Source organism: Rhinatrema bivittatum, chromosome 8 (assembly GCF_901001135.1).
Source record: "Rhinatrema bivittatum chromosome 8, aRhiBiv1.1, whole genome shotgun sequence".
In the NCBI taxonomy this organism is placed as follows: Eukaryota; Metazoa; Chordata; class Amphibia; order Gymnophiona; family Rhinatrematidae; genus Rhinatrema; species Rhinatrema bivittatum.
The window spans coordinates 146,264,717-146,286,456 of NC_042622.1; the positions used below are offsets into that span (position 1 = coordinate 146,264,717).

The 21,740-nt window shown below is 44.3% G+C and overlaps 1 protein-coding gene across 1 annotated transcript in view; it reads right to left on the minus strand.

Annotated features, from left to right (window-relative positions):
* Positions 1-21,505, minus strand: part of ATG2A (autophagy related 2A) — a 291,079-nt gene extending 269,574 nt beyond the window's left edge. Inside the window, exons 1-4 of the mRNA XM_029611010.1 lie at positions 21,189-21,505; positions 4,605-4,767; positions 2,593-2,748; positions 1,728-1,830 (exon numbers count right to left, since the gene is read on the minus strand). Coding sequence (XP_029466870.1) covers positions 1,728-1,830; positions 2,593-2,748; positions 4,605-4,767; positions 21,189-21,359 — 593 coding nt within the window. The 5' untranslated portion in view covers positions 21,360-21,505. The remainder of the gene's footprint in view (positions 1-1,727; positions 1,831-2,592; positions 2,749-4,604; positions 4,768-21,188) is intronic.
* Between the last annotated feature and the right edge of the window lie 235 nt (positions 21,506-21,740).

The following is a 21,740-nucleotide window of genomic DNA, read 5'->3' on the forward strand; positions in this document are numbered from 1 at the left end:
AGACCTCCAACATAATTTGCAGCTTGACATCACAAAGACACTCAGTGGACAGTGACGGATTTAGGGTTTTCCCGTCCCTAGGCACTGTTGGCGCTATCACCCCCCCCCCCAATAGGGTTAGACAAAAGGGAGACGAAGGTCCAAGGCACAGCCCCATTGTTTCCAGCAGCAACTCAGGTATGGCAAAAATTAGAAAGTTCCGAAGCACCCTGGCAAAGATTTTACATCTTTTATATTACATTATAAAAATGAAGTCATTTTCCAACCTTGTTTGTGTCTGTATAGTTTTGGGTTTTTTTATTGGATAAGGAAAATAGATCTCAAGCATCAGCAGAGCAAGAAACATTTAGGAATGGGGAAAAGGAGAGAGAGGGCGAAAGGAGCAGGAAAGGATGAGGAAGAAGTGAGATGACGGAGGATGGTGGGAGGAAAGGGAGACAGAGCTGGGGATGGGGAAGGATCAGCAATATGGGATGGGAGAAGAGGAGGGAAAGGGAGGAACGTTCTGGGATTGAGGAAGGGGAGAAAGAATCAGAATTGCATTGATGGCGTGGGGGGGGAGAAGGCAAGTATCCTTACCGTGCTTTGGTCCGGCCCCTCCTGGTATTCACTCTCTCAACTCTTAGGGTATGGCACACACAGCACACAAACAAGCAGGCACTAATCCCATCCTTCTCACACACAGACATCCCCCCCCCCAGCTTCTCTCCTCACCCCCAAAAGATCCCCAAACTCAGCTGCTCCTACCCTATCTAAAATGAGCCCCTTTTGCTCTGTCTGCTCCCCTTCTCTACACACACTGCCTGGGAGAGAAGAGGCTGGATCAGGAAGCAGGGGGCTGAGATGCAGCGCAGCTGGAAGGCAGCCAAGTCTTCAGCCAGCTTGCTGCCCCCAGAGCTTTGTCGCCCTAGGCACAGGCCTAGTGACAAATCCTGGTGTGCCAGTGGATAAATGAGTCTCTAAAGAAGTAGAATTATTATAAGTCAAAGTGTTAAAGAATTTGGCACCGAACTTGTTGCTTTTACATGTAAAGATATGCTACAAGGTTACCAGGTCTGAAGAAAATATTTCCTTAAAAACACAAGTTTTGGGAAGACATTTTCTCCATCGTCATTAAGAAGTGCAGATGAATTTTCCATAATGGTAAAACTTGTGGAAATTAGTCAATGCAATACTATACTTTTTTTTCAATTAGGATTTGCTTAAAAAAAAAAAACAAAACACACACATCAGCAGCTAATTAATTGGGCAAGCACCCAGAGCACAGGTTCTAACCCCCCAGCCAATGTATTAAGAAGGATGTTTAAACCAGTCACAAGAGAACTGGCCCATTGGTAGGTCCCCCAGTTCAATACCAGAGTTAGGTCTACTGTTCCACAGGTTGGCTGGGAATGCATTTCCAGCCCCTAGCGGAGATAGAATTGTGGTAATTGCTTAAGAGCAACATTTCATGGTTGGATTTAAGGCCCATGATTACAGGTTCTTGAAGGAGCCCTGGTGCATGGCCTATGGCCCAGGACAGTCACTACAATGACCAGACTTCGTACACTAAGGATGGGGGGAAGATATAAAATAGGGAAAACTCTTCTGGGAAGCTGTAAATGAAGGCTCATGGTGCCAGATCTCTGCTCTGGTTCCAGATGACCTGGAAGTAAAAAGAAAAAAAGCCGCAAGATCAAACCCTCCCACCCACCACCCAAAAAAAAAAAAAAGTGAAAGATTCTGACCTTTTAATGTGCACTTCCAGGGCGACCCCATTCTGACAGCCATCTGGTGTGTGCTCCACTCGGATGATAGTGTCTAGGAAGGTCACACGGATCCTTCGCAGCACTGAAAGAGCAAAGAGGCAGGGTGAGTAGAGGGTCACACCAGGGGCAGTAAGAGGCAGGGGAGGGCTCCCATAAACCAGAGTTGACAAGTCACTAACCCTCCTCTTCCTTTTGCCAAATGCCACAGGGGCACTGAGGATTTTTAGCCTGTATTTGGCTGAATGGTCAGTTTTAGACTTGAGCAGACTGAACCAGCTCACATCTCAAAGAGTTCTTTACTTTATTGTCTTCCAGCACAGAATAATGTAATCATGTCCTAACTCAGTGAGAGCCAGGGTGACAGTACAGGCTCCCCTGATGCTACTGCTGGCATAAAGCAGTGCTCCCAGCCTCTACCAGATCAGGCTCCCTTTTCCTGCAGAGGCAGCATTCACAGCCCCCACCCCAGGCTAGAAGCAGGAGGGTAGCATTTCCAATTGGGTTAACAGTAACATTGACTGGTCAAAAGAACTCAGGGTGCAAACGTTTTTCTGGAGGGCAGCCAGGGTTGTGATGTCACCTGGCCATGAACTATGCCCCCCAGAATTCTGCAGAGAGGAGCCCCCTTCATCCCCCTTAGGCAAGGCTGAAAGCATTAAAAAAGAGCAGCCAGTCACTGTCACCTTGAACTGAAACTCCTGCCTTGGCTCCATGCAAGGAACAGATTTTGTAGAGAGTCTGAATGATGCAGGAGGAAGGATCATGGGACGTGAAGAGGGAGAAGGAGCAGAGGTGGCAGTGAGGGAGTAGCGCGGACATAAAGTTCTTTGGAAGACAGACTCACCAGTCTCTATGGTCTGTGCAAACATTTCCAATCCCTCCAGGGGTTGCGGGGGCTCTTCCTCAGGCCCTTCGGGCTGTTCCTTCAGGCACTCCTGGGCTAGCTGCATGCTAGTGGTCATGCAGGAAGACCAGCTCTGCGACTCTGCACTTTGGACAGCTTTCAAAATAATCAGACAAAGAAAGAGCTAAAGTCAACAGACAGGAAGTGAAAAGAAGCGAGAAGTGTAGTAGTTCAATCTGTGATCCAGCAGACATGGAAGCGGCCATCTTGACCTATCAGTGATGTCAGGAATAACCTCACCATGTTCCACTTCAGAACAAGTTCACTAAAACAGCAGTGATTTCCTTGTTATTCTTACTGCACTGCTGCCTTTGAAATGGAAAACATGCTGCCATATTATTTCAATTGGTTTATAATGGAGATCTTCATATGACACTGAGGAGATCTCTTTTAAAAGGGCCAACGCTGGGGTTGCTTAAATAAGAATCTGAAGACTGTGTACATTTCCTGACACCTGTGGTGCAGCATCAGACATATGTAAATTAAAGCAATAGAACTGGGTCTTCCCATTTAGCCAGTTTCTACAAGTCTCCATTGCTTCAATTTGCATATATGTGCCACTACATCAGCAGTTTCCAAAATATAATAAAAATGAAAAACCTCACTCCAAATAGCTAATGCCAAAGACAGCACTGCTTTAGAGGGCTCGAATTCTGATTCTTGAGGGCTGCAAACATGTCTGGTTGTTAGGTTACTGTGACGTCACAGAGCAGACCCCAAGAGCAGCAGAGGAGGTGCTAGAAGTGTTTGATGATGAAAGAAAACCCCCAGAACAAAGCAAACTAAGAGTCAGGTGAGCTACAAAACCTGATATGGACAAGGATTGGGTGTCTGAAGGGAGTTCTGGGGGTGGGACCTTAGGGGAATTGGGCGGGCCAAGGTCCCTCCCAACTTAGTGCAGGTGGAATAGAGAAAGACAGGAAAGAAGTGTAGCTCTCCCCTTTAGAGCAAGCACAAAGAGGCAGCAGGAGGAAGAAAGGAAGGAAGCTCAGAAGCAGATGCGCTGAGCAAGGCAGCTCCCCTTCCAAAGGTAAGGGGCTTCTGTGGATCCATAGGGGAGGTGCAGGAAATCCCCTGCTGCAGTGAGCAAGCAAACTCAGAGGAAGCTTACTGCCTAATTATCCTGCAAGCGGGTGGTGACAGTCCACCCCCAGCACACAGCTGTGCTGGGGGAAAGGAGAGCAAGGCCCTATGAGCTGAGCTTGGAACATGACAGTAATGTCTTGTGGTCTGGAGAAATAAAAGCCCTATTGAACTATGCGTAACATCAGCTGTGTTGGGGAAAGGAGAGTAAGGCCCTGAGCCTTATTTAATATCTGGGACCCTGGAGGAATAACTCCCCCCCCCCCCTTTCTGAACTGTATGTTGCAAGGGTTGTGCTGGAGGAAAGGACAGCAGGACCCTATAGATTGAGCCTGGAGTCTTAAACAAGTGTTTGGGGCCCTGGAGGAATAACCCCCCCCCTTTCTGAACTATCAGTTGCAACAGTCGTGCTGGGGGAAAGGACAGCAGGACCCTATGAATTGAGGTGTGAACCTTGTGTGTTGCTAGGACTATGGAGAGCTATAACCTGTGCCTTGTGAGCAGTGTGTGGGCTCTGGTGGTGCAACAGAGCAGTGTTTGTGGACCACACTCCGGCGGTGCAGTTGAGGCCCTAGCACACTGCAGTGCAAATCTACCAATGGAAGTCCAGCTGGGGAGTGAACCAAGGTATAAAAAACAAGAACCTTACAGTTATGCACAGTTGAATGTTTACTTGTATGCAACAGCTCTGGATTATGTTCAGATTATATATTTCAGATATTCTAATAGCCTGGCCCATTTGTAGCCCTCAAGGACCATGGCTTCAGAAGTCCCTTATGCAACAGGATGCTCATCCCCTCTATAGCAGGGCTCAGTGTCATGTGCGTACTCAGGCAAGTCAAAAACTGGGCAACAGAGGAGTAACTCACTGCCACGGTACTTAGGCCGACAGGTGACCTGCAGGCCCGTAATCTCCACAGCACAGTTATCGGTGACCAAAGCAGACCAAGGGATGGTGACGGAGATGCTGCCAATGAAGCCATCTACAATCTCCAAGGGGACATTCACTGCATCCAGCTGTTCATTCACAGACTGCAAAAGAGATATAAACACACAGAGGAACATTATCTAGCTGAAGACATCCAAAAGGTGGTATAAAGAAAGAAAAGAAAAAAAAAAAAAAGAGGGAGGAGCCTGCACTGCTAGGAAATTTAAACCTGTCTGATATGAATTGGGAGCATCCCGTTGGCAGATTTAATTAGGAGTAGAGAGATCCTGGTTCCCCTTCAGAGGGATCTCCTTAGACAAACAGTGATGTAACCCATGAGTGAAGGGTTGATTATGGACCTACAAAAGGAGAAAGTGACTAATATCCAGGTAGGCACCCATCTGAGCAGCAGTGATCAGATGGTATGGCTTAATATAACTAACAAGGTGGATAGGAGACATACAAAGCTAAAAGATAAAATTCTTACCCAATAAATTTTCTTCTCTTTAAGTCCTGCTAGACCAGTCACTACACTTGGGAATTCCTTGCCTCTCAGCTGCCGGAGACATAGGACACACCCCCTTCATGGCCGCATTCCTCAGTCATAAAGGGGGTGTAGTCGCAGACCCTTGCCAATAGCCTTCTACCAAAGCAACTGGACAAGCACCCCCCCCTTTTATCTCCTCTTTCCCCCTCTCCCCTCCCCAATTTTGGAAACCTCAAGATTATGCCCTTCTGAGGGGAGGGGCAAAGGAAAGAGAAAAAAAAGAGCAAGAGAGAGCCAGATTACATCATCTCTGTTCATGGCCTCTGTGTTCCCAGGTGGACCCTGGACTTGTCCTGTTAGTGGAGCACTACTGGTGCTTGACTACCATTAAATATGTAGGCCAAAGATTGCCTCTTAGATCCATCTAACTATCGTGGCCTTGGAGCCTGAGACTCCCTTTTGAGATCCACTAAACAGCAGGAACAATCTATCAGATTTTCTGAAAGAATGCATCACCTTTAAATATATCTTAACAAGCCGTTAAGCCCGTTAAAACGGGCTACATTACATTTTGTTTTCAGTCCATTTTCTAACACAGCACCCTTCTACACTTTTTCTCCCTCTCTCCCCCTTCCCCTCGTTCACTCCTTCCCTTTCCTCCACTCAGTCTTACTCACCCTCTGTCTCCCACTGCCTTCTTCCCCTCACTCTCACCTCCCTCCCCTTCCCTCAGTCACTCCCACCTCTCTCCCCTTCCTTCAGTCACTCCCCACCCTCTCTCAATCCCATCCCCTCCCCCTCAGCCCTCCTCCACTCCCTTTTTCTCTGCTCCACAACTTCTTACCCTTCCACTTACTCACATCCCTGTCTCTCACCTCTCCCCTCACTCTTCCCCACCCCCTACCTCCCTCCCACACACTCACCCACTCCTCCCTCCCTCACTCAGTCCCTCCCCCCCACTCAGTCCCTCCCTCCCCCCCCACTCTCTCCGTCCCTCCCACTCCCTCCCTCCTCCCTCCCTCGCTACTGGCCGTTGCCGCCGCCCGCCACCGCCGCCATGTTTTTTTTTTCCTGACGCTGCCTAAGACAGACGTGCTCGCCCGCACATGCGCAGTAGAGCTGCTCTCTACTGCGCATTTGCGGCACGTCTGTCAACCTTCATTTATTAGGTTGATATCATGCAGTGCACATCCAATAATTGTAGGCTTTCATCCTTCCCCTTACATTCCTCCTTCTGAATGCTGATAGCAACACAGTCTGATTCAGACGGGAGACACCACCCTTGGCAGGGATGAAGGCACTGGTCTAAAGGTGACTGAGTGAGGAGAAATTAACTAGTAGGGCTCTGCATGAGAGGGCCTGCAGTTCCAAAATGCATCTGGCAGCACAGATTGCTAGCAAAAACGTTTTTTTAATGAAGAGCGGTTGTATACAATTCACCCACTTTAAAAAGTGCACTACATCTAATGTGCAGTTACCTGAGTACCTTTAATGCAGCCCAGTAACAGGATATGGCTGCCACCTGCACCTTCAATGAATTGAGTGCCAAGCCTTTGTCCACACCCTTTTGCAAGAAGTCCAAAATTCATGGAATGTCCAACTTCCATAAGGAAGTTTTCTGCTCCTGGAAGTGAACTTCAAATAGGCACCAAACTGAAATATAGGCTAATGAGGCTGAGCTCTTAAATGCTTTGAGCATAGTGGCCACTAGTGCTTGGGAACAACCTCTGCCTCGCAGCTGTGCCCTTTCAAGGGCCAGGCCACAAGACAAAATAGAGATAGGTCTTCCCACTGGTATTGGATCTTGCTACAGCAACCCCTGAATTCTGGGTTATTGCAGGGGCTCTCCACTGCAAGTTTTACTAGGTCTGCATACCAAGGTCTCCTTGGCCAATCTGGAGTTATCAGTATCACTTCCAAAGGGTAATTTCTGTGTCCTCTTTAGTATCTTGCCTACCAATGACCAAGATGGAAATCTTTCTCCTCTTTAGTCACTGGAACCTTCAGAGGGCTCGACACCACTAGATGATTCAACATACTCCTTCCTTTCTCACCAAAACGTTGGAAGTTAATGGCTTCAATCTCATGGGTAACTATGACATTTCCAAGAGCTATAAGGGCATTTTTTTTTTTAGTTCCTCCAACCTCTAAAGCGCTACAAGGCTGTTCCTATTCACAACACCCTCCATGAGGTTCACTGCAAAATGTGGGCCACTCCTTATTCCATTGCTGCGTTTTCAAAGTCATTGGAGAATAAGTAAAAGGTACAACACTGACCGGGACACTCAAGTTCAAATCCCTCATGACTAACACTGTGGAAATGACTCTCCATAGGGCAAAACAATAAGGATGCATATGCATCTACTCCTCCTGGCAAGGTCCCAAAACTTCTGGACATACCTGGCAAGAAAATATTTAAATCATCTGCTCTCACGTCCCAAATTGCCATCCATCACATCCAGATGGGCCAATTAATTTGTTAAAGTTGAGGATATGTCTTGCCTTGCCTTATCAGTTTTGATGTCCAGTCTGAGGTCCAGCAGTTACGGTATTTGCCAATGCTAGGGTCTGTACCAAGCATCTGACTAGATCCTCCTAAAACATTTTTTACACTACCTCTCTAGCCTCAGCCACCAGGATCCCAACCAGGTTATTTGCTTGGCTCAAAGCAGCACGAGATGTCCACGAAAAGGTAGCAGACTCTCCTTGTACTGGCAAAAGTTTGTTCGGTGATAAGGTCAAGGAAGCAGTTGGCACTTGAAGGATCAAGCTTCTGCTATCCAATCCCTGTCTGCGCCTCAGCCTCATCTGTCTTATCTGCTCTTTTATTACCAATACAAACCTTGCCCAGTCCAGAAGCTTTCTTATCCTCAAACTCAGTCCTGTCAGCAGTTACAACCTTTGCAACAGCAGAGCAGAGAGAACTCAAATCAGAGACAACCTCAACAATCTTTGCCCCCCTGCCTCTCCAAATTTCTTTTTATTTATTTTTTTTGGCAAATTGCTTGTTTCAACAGAACCCATTTCCCAACATCCCTGTTGGGGGCAAACTTCAGTTCTTCCTCGACATCTGGACTCAAATCACTTCGGACAAATTGGTTCTCAGTATCATTTCCAAAGGTTACTTTCTCATTTTCCATACTCATCCTCTGCTATCCCCACCAGTTCCTCATGATAACCCACTAGGCCAGGGTACCATTCTTTGGCAGGAGCCTCATCACCTTCTCACCAACAGGGCCAGGGAACCACTTCCTCTGGAGCAAGTCAGAAGAGGCTTCTATTCCAGATATTTTCTCATTCTGAAAAAGATGAGGGAGATCTGTGTCCCATTCTGGATCTTTGGGATTTAAATTCTTATCTATGATGGGAGATGTTCAAGATGAATTCCCTGGACACCATTTTTCCACTTCTATGGACTAGCTGACTGTTATGGACTTGAAAGACACTTACATCCATATCCTTATTCATCCCAACCATAAGAAATTCCTCCAGTTTACACTTCAGGGTTAGCACTTCTAATTCCAAGTACTGCCATTTGGTCTACCTTTTTCTCTGAGAATTTTCATGAGACATCTGGCAATAGTCACAGCATTTCTATTCAGGCAAAATGTGCTGGTATTCCTCTATCTCGGCAACTGGCTAATATTGAGTACATCCTTCACCACATCAATGTCTGATGCTACTTGCATTGTTCGTATCATGCATCACTTGGGCTTCCTCATCAACTTCAAGAAGTCCACTGATTCCATCCCAAAAACTGAAGTTCATTGGAATACTTTTCAATATGACCTTTGCAAAGGCATATCTTACAATGCACAGGGGACTCTCTCCCAAATATCTGATTGGTCTTATTGCTCCAAAGCCGTGGGTGACCGCCAAGACTTTTCATCACCTTCTGAGGTACATGGCATCTATGGTTCATATCATCACTGTGGCGTGTCTGTTCATGCATCCTGTTCAATCGCATCTCTACAAATGCTGGAATCAATATCTCTGTCCCTGATATGGTGAATGCTTGACAGGAACCTGCTTGCTGGCAGGACCATCCATACGTAAGATGTGGACCTGATCTAGATGGATGCATCACTCCAGGGATGGGGAGTTCACCTCCTTCATATGTGCATCCAAGGTTTCTGGATGTTGGAGAACCACAGCCAAAACATCAATCTGCTGGAGCTCTGAGTGATGTAAAATGCCCTTCTGGCTTTCAAAACAGATTGTAAACAAATCCCTGCAAATCAAAATGGGCAATATAGTTGCCAAGTACTATAAATCAACAAGCAGGGCAGCACAGGATTACATTGCCTCTGCCGGGAAGCCATATCTATCTGGTACTAGGCAATTCACCGCAATATCTGTTTGTCCGGTTTATCTGCCAGAAGCATCCAGTTAGTTGGCAGTTGCCATGAGCAGGCAACTGCAACCCCATGAATGGTTTCCCTATCCGGATGTGGCTTGTCAGCTCTTTGCCCATTCGGGAACACCAGAACTCTCTTTTCACCTCTCTGAACAACCACAAGTATTCTCACTTCTGCTCCAAGCTCCATTCCCCATGAGCCCTAGCCTCTGACACATTCACAATCCTATGGTGCAGCTGTCTCTTCTACGCATTTCCTCCATTGCCATTAATCTTGAAAACACTCCTGAAGTTGCGCAACAGAGCTGAGATGATTCCCATTGCCCCAAATTGGCCATGGCAGATGTAACTCCCATGGCTCCTCTGCTTGTCCATCTTCCCATATTTCCAACTCTTTTCATACAGTGACAGGGCTTGTTAATTCATCCTGATCTCACTTCTTTTGCCGACAGCTTGGATGTTGAGAACCAACTGATATGTTCTCTTGCTTTTCTGCCTGCAGTGCAAATCATTTTGTTGTGGCCTGTAAACCTTCCACCAGGAAATCCTATGCTAGTACATAGGTTTTTCTTTTTTTTTTTAATTCTTTATTTTCCAATTTTGAAAATTTTACCAAGAACATTACATTCTTATACAGAAAAATCAATGTCACTATTTAACCAATATCCATTAATTCAGGTATATAATCATATATCATATTATAAGACATCTAAATTATAAGAAAATGTTTAAAGCAATTAGGGGCAGATCTGAGCAAACATATTAAGTAAACTACAATCACAAAAACATAGATAAACTCACTGAGTATAGCATCTATTACATTTGTTCACACCTAAACTGTGGGAGCTGTAATAGGGGTCCGAGCAGCTAGAAATGATCTCAATTGTATAGGATCAAGGAAAACATAATTTTCATTTAAATATCTAATGCAGGCCTTGCATGGGTATTTCAGAACAAAACGTGCTCCCAACTTTAGTGCTTCAGGACGAAGCCTAAGAAATTCTTTTCTTCGCAACTGAGTGGGTTTAACCACATCAGGGTAAATCCAAATGGGGCTTCCATAAAAATTTACTTGTCGATTCCTAAAAAACAAGCGAAGCACATGGTTCCTTTCAGAAAGGAAAGCAAAGGAGACTAACATTGATCTCCGTACATTTATCTGAGCATCTGAAGACATTTCTAACCAATTAGTTACATCCAGTGATTGTTCTTGTTCTGGTATTTGTGTTCTCTGTTGTAAATAATATGCTTTTACCAGCACTGGCAAGGCATTCTCTGGTATCTTAAGAATCTGAATCATATAATTTTTAAACAATTCTATTGGAGAAATTAATCTGATTAAAGGAAAATTCAATATTCTAAGATTGTGTGCCCGTAAAGCATTTTCAACTGACTCTAACCTATTTGCTGTATTAGTTTCAGATACAATCAATTTTGTTTGCTTATTCTCAATTAGAACAAGTCTTTTTTCCACATAGTCAGTCTTTTTTGTATATGTTGTTATCAAATTGTTGTTTGCAGTCGCTTGTTTTTGTATCTCCACAGTTGTTGCTGAGAGTATTTTTATAGAGCTCTCTATGGAGCTTAGCATTGTCCAAATACCCTCAAGAGTCACTACATCAGGTTTAACTGTTAAAGGGGAAAGAGAGAGTAATCTCAAGCGTTCCATCCCCACTTCTTCCACAGTTCTCAAACTCCCCCTTGTACCTGGTATCGATGAAAGGGGGTTAATCTCTGAGGCCAGCGGAGAAGAAGCCATTGCAGGGCTCCCCATTTCACCTTCCTCACCTGGAGACGCCTCCTTCAGCTGTTGTTGTACGCTGGTGCACAAGGCTCCTAATCGCTGACTACCAGGGTTTTCCTCCAAGGCCATTAATATGGCCGCTCCTGCTTCTACCGAAGTAGGGCCAGGTATCTCGCTGTCTCCAGGGTGAGCGGGCTTCCTCGGTGATCTGGGGCTCAGAGTAGTATCAAAGGTCAAGGGGGAGGGCTCATGCTCCGAAGCAACTCCTCCAGCGATCGAGCCACCCGGATTAGTAGATGCTGCACAGACGAAAAAACCAGAGATTTGTGGCTGTCGGGGGTCTTCTGCAGGCGAGATGGCACTCTCACCCCTCAGTCGGCCCTTTCTTTTCGTATGCGGCATTTCTTCAAAGCGTAAGTTTACAGAGGAAAATACCGACAGCTTCCCTCTCCGGCGTTTCTCGCTGGAACTACTCAGCGGCCATCTTGCCCCCAGTACATAGGTTTTTCTTTATGGTGTATTTCTCAGAACTTTCTTCCCATTAGCTGCTCAATAATGGGTCTCTTATGATATCTGCTTCACTCTGATGCGGGTTTGAAAACCAAGTCGGTCAAAGTCCATCTCAGTGCCATTTTTGCTTATCACCAAATAAAGGGAAAACCAGTATCCCAGGGCTTTCTCATTTCTATGTTCATGAAAGGCCTATTCAACCTCAAGCCTCCGCTGAATATACCTCCAGTACAGTGGGACCTCAATTTCACGTTGGGCAGTTGGGCCTCCCTTTGAACCATTGGATTCTGCAGATGTTTGCTTCTTTACCTAGAAGATTGTCTTCCTTATGACTGTGATGTCAGCCTAGAGGGTCAGTGAGTTGCAGGCACTCATGGTTAAAACAACACACACCCCCCCCCCCCCACAGATCTTAGAAAATAAAGTTCTCCTAAGAACGTATCCTAAGTTCCTGCCTAAAGTTGTCTCTTCTTTTCATGTCAATCAGTCCATTGTTCTACCTTCATTCTACCCTCCTCACTGCAATCCAGAGGAAAGTATGCTCTATATGTTAGACTATACCAGAACATTGCATGTCATCCTTTACTATTTGAGTCCAAAGGAGGTAGAAAACAGGTGTTTTCCATGGACAGTGAGGCAATCAATTGCACGACACAACCCTCCTTCCTGGAAAGTATCTTCTTGTATATATTAACCTGTTCTTCTTAGTCAGCTACATACAAGTGGGACTGGCACGAATGTACTGCGCATGCTCAGGAAAAAGTCTAGAATTCTGAGCTGAGGAGAGCAGTGTCTGACTCTGCATCAAATGTCACCCAATTGTGTAACGGATTGTCCCAATGTCCACGGAAAACACTTGTTACAGGTGTGGTCCTTCCAGAAACTTCTGCAGTTAATTACTGAGTCCATCTAATCTCCTAAAGCTGGATCAGAGCTAACTGGCTATATAGCCACACCAACAAGGCCAAACAGTTTAAATTTAGTTTATGAATTTTCTTGCCAAAAATCAAAGCAATTTATTAATAAATATAGGTTACATATGAAATATACAAATGAACAAGGTAAAATTGCTGAAAACCATAAAAATTTAAAGATAACAGCATTATTCTCTCTTACAGGGGTCAGCTTGCCAGAATTTGAGCAGTTAATTACGGAGTCCAAGTACTTATCTGATGTTGGTTAACTGGCAGTTCAGCAGCAAAAGCAAGTAAACAAAAATGTTTGCACAGATTCAGCTGATTCAGTGTACTGGTTTCTTGTACACCACAATACTGCCCACCCTCACGGGGTACAGGGTTTTTCAAAACCGGGGAAAATCCACCCGGTCTTGCTTGCGCTATTTGCTCACCTGATCTGCTGGTGTTCCAGGTGAGGTCTGAATTCTGCATAACCCAGTCAATACTGCAAGCTACCGAAAGGCACCCTCAAGACTTGCCTGGGGTGTTCCTTCTTTCTTAGCTCCTTCTTTACCAACTCTCCTGTTGTCTTGGGAATCAATTTGCCAGGCAAATCAATGATCTTTGTTGGACCTGTTGACCTGGGAGACTGCTCTACTAGGGAAATCAGTACCACTTATCTGGACTGTTGCCCTAGGAGCTCAGTCCTGCTGTTGAACCCAACAAGGGAAAGAAAGCTACTAGGGAGCTCCCCCTGGTGCTTGACTTCTTGGTGCAGGAACTCAGATCCCATGCAGTTGGTTCATAAGAGGGGGATAGGGTGAGCTATTTCATTTGCACAGCTGCACAGAACAACCCCCACGACTTGGCTTATGCTCCACCTGGAATCTGGACCTAAAGTTCTCCCAAGAGTGGCCTATTCATAGCTGCAGCACCAGTCCACACATCTGAGGTCTAGACTGATCTGACATGGACAATAAGGAATGTAAGACTGAAAGGAGATGAGGCACAATGCATGGAGAGAGATGAGGATAAAGCAGAAATGCTAATAAATAATTTTTGCCAACTGAAAAAGGATAGCTGATAGTTGCCAACAATATAATGAAATCAGGATACAATATTTATGGACAAGAGAATTTGTGTGCAACTAGCAAACCTAAAAATGGACAAAGCCATGGGGCCAGATGAGACACTAAGCTCATTAAGGTTCTAGTGTGTCTTTTGAAGGACCTATTCAATACAACCATGGAGACATAATTCCGCAAGACTGGAGAAGGGCAGTTGTTGTCCCTATTTATAAAAGTGGTAACAAAGAAGAGACTGTAAACTACAGGCTGGTTAGCCTCACCTTGGTGGTAGGAAAAATGATGACTCTACTGAAGGTAGACAGTGAACTATCTACAATCAAGTGGTTTGAAGAATCTCAGACAGCGTGGTTTTTAACCACAGGTAAATTGGTCAAATGAATCTCATTGGCTGACTAGAGAATTAGATCAAGACTATGCATTGGATGTGTTTACCTGGATTTTAGCAAAGCTTTTGATACTGTCCCACATAGGAGGCTCATTAATAAAACTGTAGAGCCTAAAGGGTCCCAACACAGTGGACTAGATCAGAAACTGGTTCAGGATAGATGACAAAAGGTAATGGAAAATGGAATTCACTAGGAGGAGGAGTGCCTCAGGGACTGGTCCTAGGGCTGGTTCTATTCAATATCTTTGAGAGTAATATTACAGTGGAGTTAGAGGAAAAATGTGCCTTTTTGTGAATGACACAAAGATCTGCAACAAAGTGGACAACTCTGAGGGAGTAGACAAAATGATAAATGATCTAAGAAAGCTCAAGGAGTGGTCAAATATTCAATGCAAAACGAGTTGAATCATGCACTTTGGGTATAGAAATCTGCTGGAACAGTATGCACAATAGGTGGTGAAGAGTTAATGTGCACCAATCAAGAAAGGGACCTTGAGGCATCAGTGTCATATAATCTCAAGATAGCAAAACTGTGACAAGGCAATGGCCAGAACCAGTAGGATGCTTGGGTGCACAGAGAAGCATAATCAGCAGAAAAAAAAATACTACTTTACATGGGCGAGCCTCGCCAGGAGTACTGCATTCAGTTCTGAAAGTTACTATCTCAGGATAAAGAGAGGCCAGAGAGTCACAAGCAATGCAACCAAAATCATGCAAGGTTTGCATCAAAAGCCCTTTGAGATGAAACCTAAGGATCTTAACAGGGATACCCTAGAAGAGAGGATATGATACAGTATGGTATTACATTCTTATGTATCAGATCATGGTCCATGGAGCCCAGCATCCTGTTTCCAACAGTAGCCAATGCAGGTCACAAGTTCCTGGCAGTTTCCAGAAAGTATATCTATTTTTTTTATACTCTTAGGACTAATAATGTTTTATGTAGTTTTCCTCCAGGAACTTGACCAAACCTCTTTTAAATTCCACTTTGCTAGTCATCTTGATCACATGCTCCGGCAACAGATTTCCTAGCTTGACTGTGCACCAAGTGAAAAATATTTTCTGCGATTTGTTTTAAATCTGCTGGTTTCTAGAGCCATGGAGTGTCCCCTTGTTTTGGCATTTGAAAAAGTGTAAACTGTTCTTTACCCATTCCATCCCACCCATGACTTTATAAACTTCTATCATGTCCCATCTCAGCAGTCTCTCTTCCAAGCTGAAGAGCCCCAACTTGCATAGCCTCTCCTCAGATGGAGCCATTCCATCCCCTTTATCATTTTTGGTGCCCTCTTCTGCACCTTGTCCAGTTCCATCTTTTTTAAGATGGGGGAGACCAAAAATGCACACAAGGTGCGATTGCATCATGGTACAATAAAGAGGTAGCATATTTTCCATTTTATTCTCCATTCCCTTTCTGATAATTCCTAATGTTCTATTTGCTTTTTTGACAATTGCTATACACTGAGCTATGGAGTTCAATGTATTGCTCATAATAGCTCCAAGGTGCTTTTCCTGAGTGGTGACTCCCAATACAGAACCCAGTGTGTTCCTATACTTGGGATTCATTTTGCCCCATGTTCATCACTTTGCACTTTTCCATATTAAAACTTTACCTGCTATTTGGCTGCCCAGTCTCCTAGTCTCACAAAGTCCTTTCTGCAGTTCCTTGCAATCTGCTGTTCTTTTAACAACTTTAAATAAGTGTTTCATCACATTGTTCTCTTTTCCAGATCATTTATGAGTGTTAGATCCCTGTGATACTCCACTAATGACCCTTCTCTATTTGGAAAACTAACCATTTAGTCCTACTCTTGGTTTCCTGTCTTTTAACCAGTTACTAATCCACAATAAGACACTGCCTCCTATCCCATGACTTTAATTACTCAAGGAGTCTTGCATGGAAAACTTTATCAAATGCCTTCTGAAAATCAAAATACCCTATAACAAGTGGCTCACCCTTATCTACATATTTACACCTTCAAAAAAATCTAAAAAGGTAGGTAAGGCAATATTTCCCTTTCTAAAACCATGTTTCCTCTTTCCCCAAACATTTTTCAATGGCACGGAAACTGTAGGATAGGGTCATGATGTAATCCAAATGGATAGACTCGGGGTAGTGGATGTCTAAAATACCCTCCCAGTGGAGGTGGTGGAGACAAAACCAGCAAAAGCGTTCAGAAAAGCAGGAGATACACAGAGGATCCCTAGTGGCCAGAGAATGGTAATGAAACACTGGGGTAACCTGCACAGAGCAGCAATTACAACTCAAAAAGGGAAACAGGTGCAATCGGTGCTGGGTTGAGAATTTGTATACACATCTACTCAAAGTGGCCCAATCACTACTGCGCAGAGGGATGGGTCATTGTGGTTTTTATCTGCTATCATTTACTATGTTACTATCAAGTCCATGTGGTAGAGGTCTGAGGAGCCTATGAACCACACCCAGGAAAGGGGGATCACTAATTGGACAATGAAAGCTTCCATTCACACACTCTTCCTATACTATTGCCTCCTTCCACTTAGAATCTATAACTGCACAATTCCATACTGGCAAACCTGAGGTACCATCATACACAACCATCAGTTGTCACGCCAATAATCCTTTAAACACCTCCTTTTCTGCCAACATCAAGTCCAGTGATGGGGGGAGCATCAGCTCTTTGATGACCAAATGAGAGACAGACAAAGTAATCAAGCAAGAAGCCTTACAAGGAGATAAGGGAGAAGAGGATAATCAGACCAAAACAGTAACCACATGGAAAAACAATGTATCTCTAATATGAGCTGCTTTACATTTTCCAAACAGTTGGTGCATTACAGATGCTGTGTATTGCTGTCTGCCTTTTCACACAAGAGAGGGAGAGGGGTGTTAAGCCATCTAGGCAGGACAGTTTTTGCTTTCACCTCTTTGTTTCATACATAGCTTCCCTGGGAGGACAGGCTCCATGTCAGTCATGCAGGCAACAGGTGGGGAAGGGAGGGCTTCTGTAGTTAGTAAAGTAACCTGAGGTCTTCAGACAAACTGGCAAAACAGAGGGAGTTGAAGCCAAGATATCTTGAGGGAGTTGGAGGGAGACTGTGTCCCAGATACAAAAGCACACGTGCCTTCTCCCTAGGATGGGTGTATTACTTTCTTGGAAATGCGACCCCCATCCGGACTAGTTTCCAGACCAGGGCTGACGAGTTCACTTTATTTTTGTTTTATTTAATTTATTTAAAAATATTTACATCCTGCACCTTCCGATGTTCGGGCTGGGGTACAATGACACACAATAAAATAAGCATCGGCACAAATGTAACAAAAAAAGGAATGCTATGAAGTCTTCCAAAATAAATCTCTAGGGGCTGTACTAGGAGCAAGGAATGCTCATATAGCAAAAAAAGGGGGCAGAGTGTAAGAGCTTGCTGTAAAAGCTGACTTGAGCCTGTTTTAAAAGCATTTTTAAATTCTTTGGGGAAGGAATTCCAGCATACTGGACCTGCTCTTGAAAAGGCCCTTTCACGAGTAACAGACAGGCATGCCGTTTGGGGAAATGGAACATCCAAATAATTTTGACTGGAGGATCTAAAGTTTCTGGGAGGGGTAGAAAGATGGCAGGTAGAGTTGACCCATGGGGAGGAGCCATTATTAATGTGGTTATGGCATACAATTGCCAATTTATATTGGATATGCTACTTAACAGGCAACCAACGGAGGGTCTGTAGGACAGCAGATATAAGATCATATGTATTGGTACCGGTAAGACGAATGGCAGTAGCATTTTGTACTAACGGATGAGGTCCGAAAATAGTCTGTGGGGATCCTATATAGAGCAAATTACAGTAGTTAATAGCAAGGCAGATCAGTGAGTGGAAGACTATTCAGAAATCTAAAGGGTCTATGAATGGTTTGAGGTGACGGAAGAGAAATCTGGTTCAGGGATGCCTGGCTTCCAGGCACAGCTCTGCTAAGTCTTGGCAGACTGGGCATTGTAACCATGCTGCTAAGGATGGAAATAAAGTTACCTCCTCTTTATCTGAGGATTCTGTGCCTATTTGCTTTCCTCGACCTGAGAGCAGAAGACTCCCCAAGAAGCTAAAGGGTCCTATCTGAGACTACATATAAAAGGATTAATAACTCATTTACAACATTACTTCTAGTCCATTTGGGAAGGTGTGCGAAAGGAAGGTGCTGTCATGGCTTCCTTTTCACTTGGCTCCTCCAAGCTGCGGAGTCACTCTCTCCCTTCCTGCTCCCATGGACTCAAATGATTCAACGTGGGAGAGAAAAGTAATGAAACACCTACACAAGAAATCTGGGGTAATCATTAGGACATTCCTATCAGGATTTGGAGCATAAACCCTGATCAGATCTGGCTTTCCATAAAAAAAAGACTGGATGGACAATTTGCATCTTTATCTACCATCATTTACTATGTTACTATACATTCTGTGCTACATGTTAATAAAGGCAGAATCTATTATCAAAGTCAGGGTGTTTGTGGGTGTGCAAAGGACTTCTTAGTGCTGCTATAAAAAATGAGAAGCTACCCATCTTAATAAAACTACTCCAAGATTACTAATCATGGATGACCTGGTCATGCAGAGATACCTGGGCTCATTTCCTGAGTCACATATTCTACCCTCTGGGTTGGTGGGGATGCTGCAGAGGCAATGTTTAGTCCCTGGTGGGGAGTCCCAGTCTTCAAACAATGGCAACAACTAGTGGCCAGGATCAGGTCCCTTGACTACAGGTTTCTTGAAGTGACAGTCTACAGTTGATGTGTGGCCCCCAGCCAAGGACCGTCACTGACGTGACTGGGCTAAACGAACTGGGAAAGGATATCAAATAGAGGAGAAAAATCCCCTGCTGGGTGTTGATGAAGGCTCCTGGTGCCAGATCCCAGTCCTGATTAAGCTGAAAGCTCAAAGAAACAGGAGGAAACTGCCATGTCAAAAATATAATTAGATATATTTTGGGGATTTTTTTTTGACTGATAATGGATATAGACAATAGTTAAAGTCATATGCACCCCTCCATAAAAACCAGCTGAAAAATCAAAGGTTTGGGCATTTTTTATGCCCAGTGGCCACATGTGCTGCCACCAATTACAGAAATTAGAGAAGGGTGACAAAGATAAGAAAATTGTGAAAAAAAGTAACCAAATAAGTCAGCAAGGCCTCCAGTTGCAGAAGGGTCTCTTGTACAGAAAGCAACATATCCAAGTGGTCGAGGCAATTTATAATCTAGACAAGCAGAAGTCACTCTTTACAGCCCTCTAGATCCACTCTGTGGGCCAATGGCTTGTTTATATTAAAAATATAATAATTCACATGGACCAGTCAAACAGCAAATCAAGTATGTTCCACCTACTGCCAATTACTGTACTGCGGTAGGAAGGCTTCAGGGCATAAAGGTGCTCTAATAACAAAAGTAACTCCAATGGCATTTCAATTAGGCAGGAAACTCTAATCAAAAGAAGGAAGCACAGCAAATTTGAGAAACAAGGATGTACTTTGTCCTGCTCACACCCTGAGTATTCACCTCCTTCCACATCCTTACCATAGCTCTTCCCCAGCGTTCACTGAACCAACATGCATGCCTGGCCCTATGCATCATGATGTAACTATTTATAGGGCAGAAAATGAGACCTTCCATCTTCTCTGTGACTAACACCCATTCCATCTGTTAATGAAAAAATACCATTCTTTTTGTTTTGTTTCACAGACAGTGCCTGCAGTGAACATGGACACCAGCTCAGGATGTGTTCTGATCTAAACTAACCTTTTTCCCTATATACCTGAAAGTCATAAGACACAATATTATTTAACAAAATAAGCTACAAAGAAGCTAAAGAGTTAAAAGCAAATGGGGCACCTTGATGGGCCTCATCTTCCATCATATTCACTGTGTTTTTATATCCTGATTTATACTTCGTGATTAGTCTGTATTCATTATCTATATATTTCCCCCCATTCTGCATAGGTAATGTCACAAAAAATGCAAGCAGATGTGATAACCAAAGTCTGAGGAAAGCATCCCTCTCTCTATAAACCTCAAGCATGCACATAGATTAATAGTGCAGATAAAATGTGTTAGATAAGCAAAAAGCATTTTGCAATCTTACTCTTCTTCCCACCTGTAATGTACATGTCCTGCTGAGTTTGTGTGTTTTATTTCTTCACTCTATCCCTACAACAGGAGTAAACAATGCTGGTCCTGTCCTTAAGTGCCACAAACAGTTCTAATTTTCAGGATATGCACAATGAAAATGCATGATGTATTTTTCAATGCACTGCCTCCAATGTATGTATATTCATTCTGGATGTTCTGAAAACCTGACTGGTTTATGGCACTCCAGGACTGGAGTTGCTTACCTCTGCCCCAGATATTCAGGTGCATGTCTAGATTTTCTTTACATTTAACTCCCTTGGTTTTAGGGCATTCTAGGAGTCCTGGTTTTTTTTTGTTTTTTTTTAATTATTCAGGAATCATCTGGGCTCCCCCTCTTACTGATTGCCTTGTTCCAGAGAGACACCTCTGTCCCTCATGCTCTGAACCAGGAAGTAGCCACATTCTCCTCTTTAAACACATGGGGGATGGGGGGCTGTGAAGCTCAGCAGTCTCTTCTTCTAGGTCTACCCCACCCCAGATGCTCCAGTCATTCCTTATTCAGGTACAAAAGAATGTGTTATGTGTACAAAAGATGATAATAAAATGGAAGGTGGGCAAAGGCATGACAGGAGGACCCAAGAATACCCATGTAGATATCACCTCCACCTTCTTTCATAGGTATCTGAGAAGAATACCCTTCCTCTCCCAATTATCCATTTGAATCCAACTTATTCCTGCCCTTCTCTCCTGCCCCAGAGATCCAGGTAAAAGTATCTTAAATTCTCTCACCCATACATCAAGGGGGATGTTTCTTCTCTCTTTTCCAAATATCCAATCATGCCAATCTTTCTCTCCACCCCATTATCAAACTTGATGCCCTTCCTGACCTCTCCCCCATCCAAGCTTTACTGACCAGGTCCATATCTCCTTCCCTCCATTCTCCCCTATCCTTCTTTCTCCTCACCCAAATGTCGAGATGGATGTCCCTGATGCTGCCGCTGCCCCGATACAAATCCAGGCTGAGCTGCTCAAGGCCTAGACGTTCCTGCAGGAAATGACCCAAGTAGTGCTGCAGCAGGTAACGGCAGGCCCGCTTCTTAATAGAGCTGGACCATGGCGCGAACCAGCGCGACATAGCGCAGGAAAAGGCCCGAACTCCTCGTGCAGAAATCCGTAGCTGCCAACACCGCCACCGCCGATTCTCTCACTGTTTATCCGCCGCCGAGGCAGCGAAGGAGACGCATCAGCTGACTGATGGCTACGTCATCAAAGAGCGTCCAAACCTGGAGAGCGTCAGAGATATCCTCTCGGCCACGAAAGGGCGCCCTCCGCGTGAGATAAATCCTATACCGTCATCACAACGTTCCGTAGCCGAATAGCGTAAAAAAAAAAAAAAAATCCCCTGTGACTTCGCTTGGGCATTCTGGTGGAGGAAGAGGAGGCTGTTCCTATTGAGTGTGTTTAAGCGATAATTAATAAATAATTATTTTATTATTCTAAAAATAATAGTAGCTAG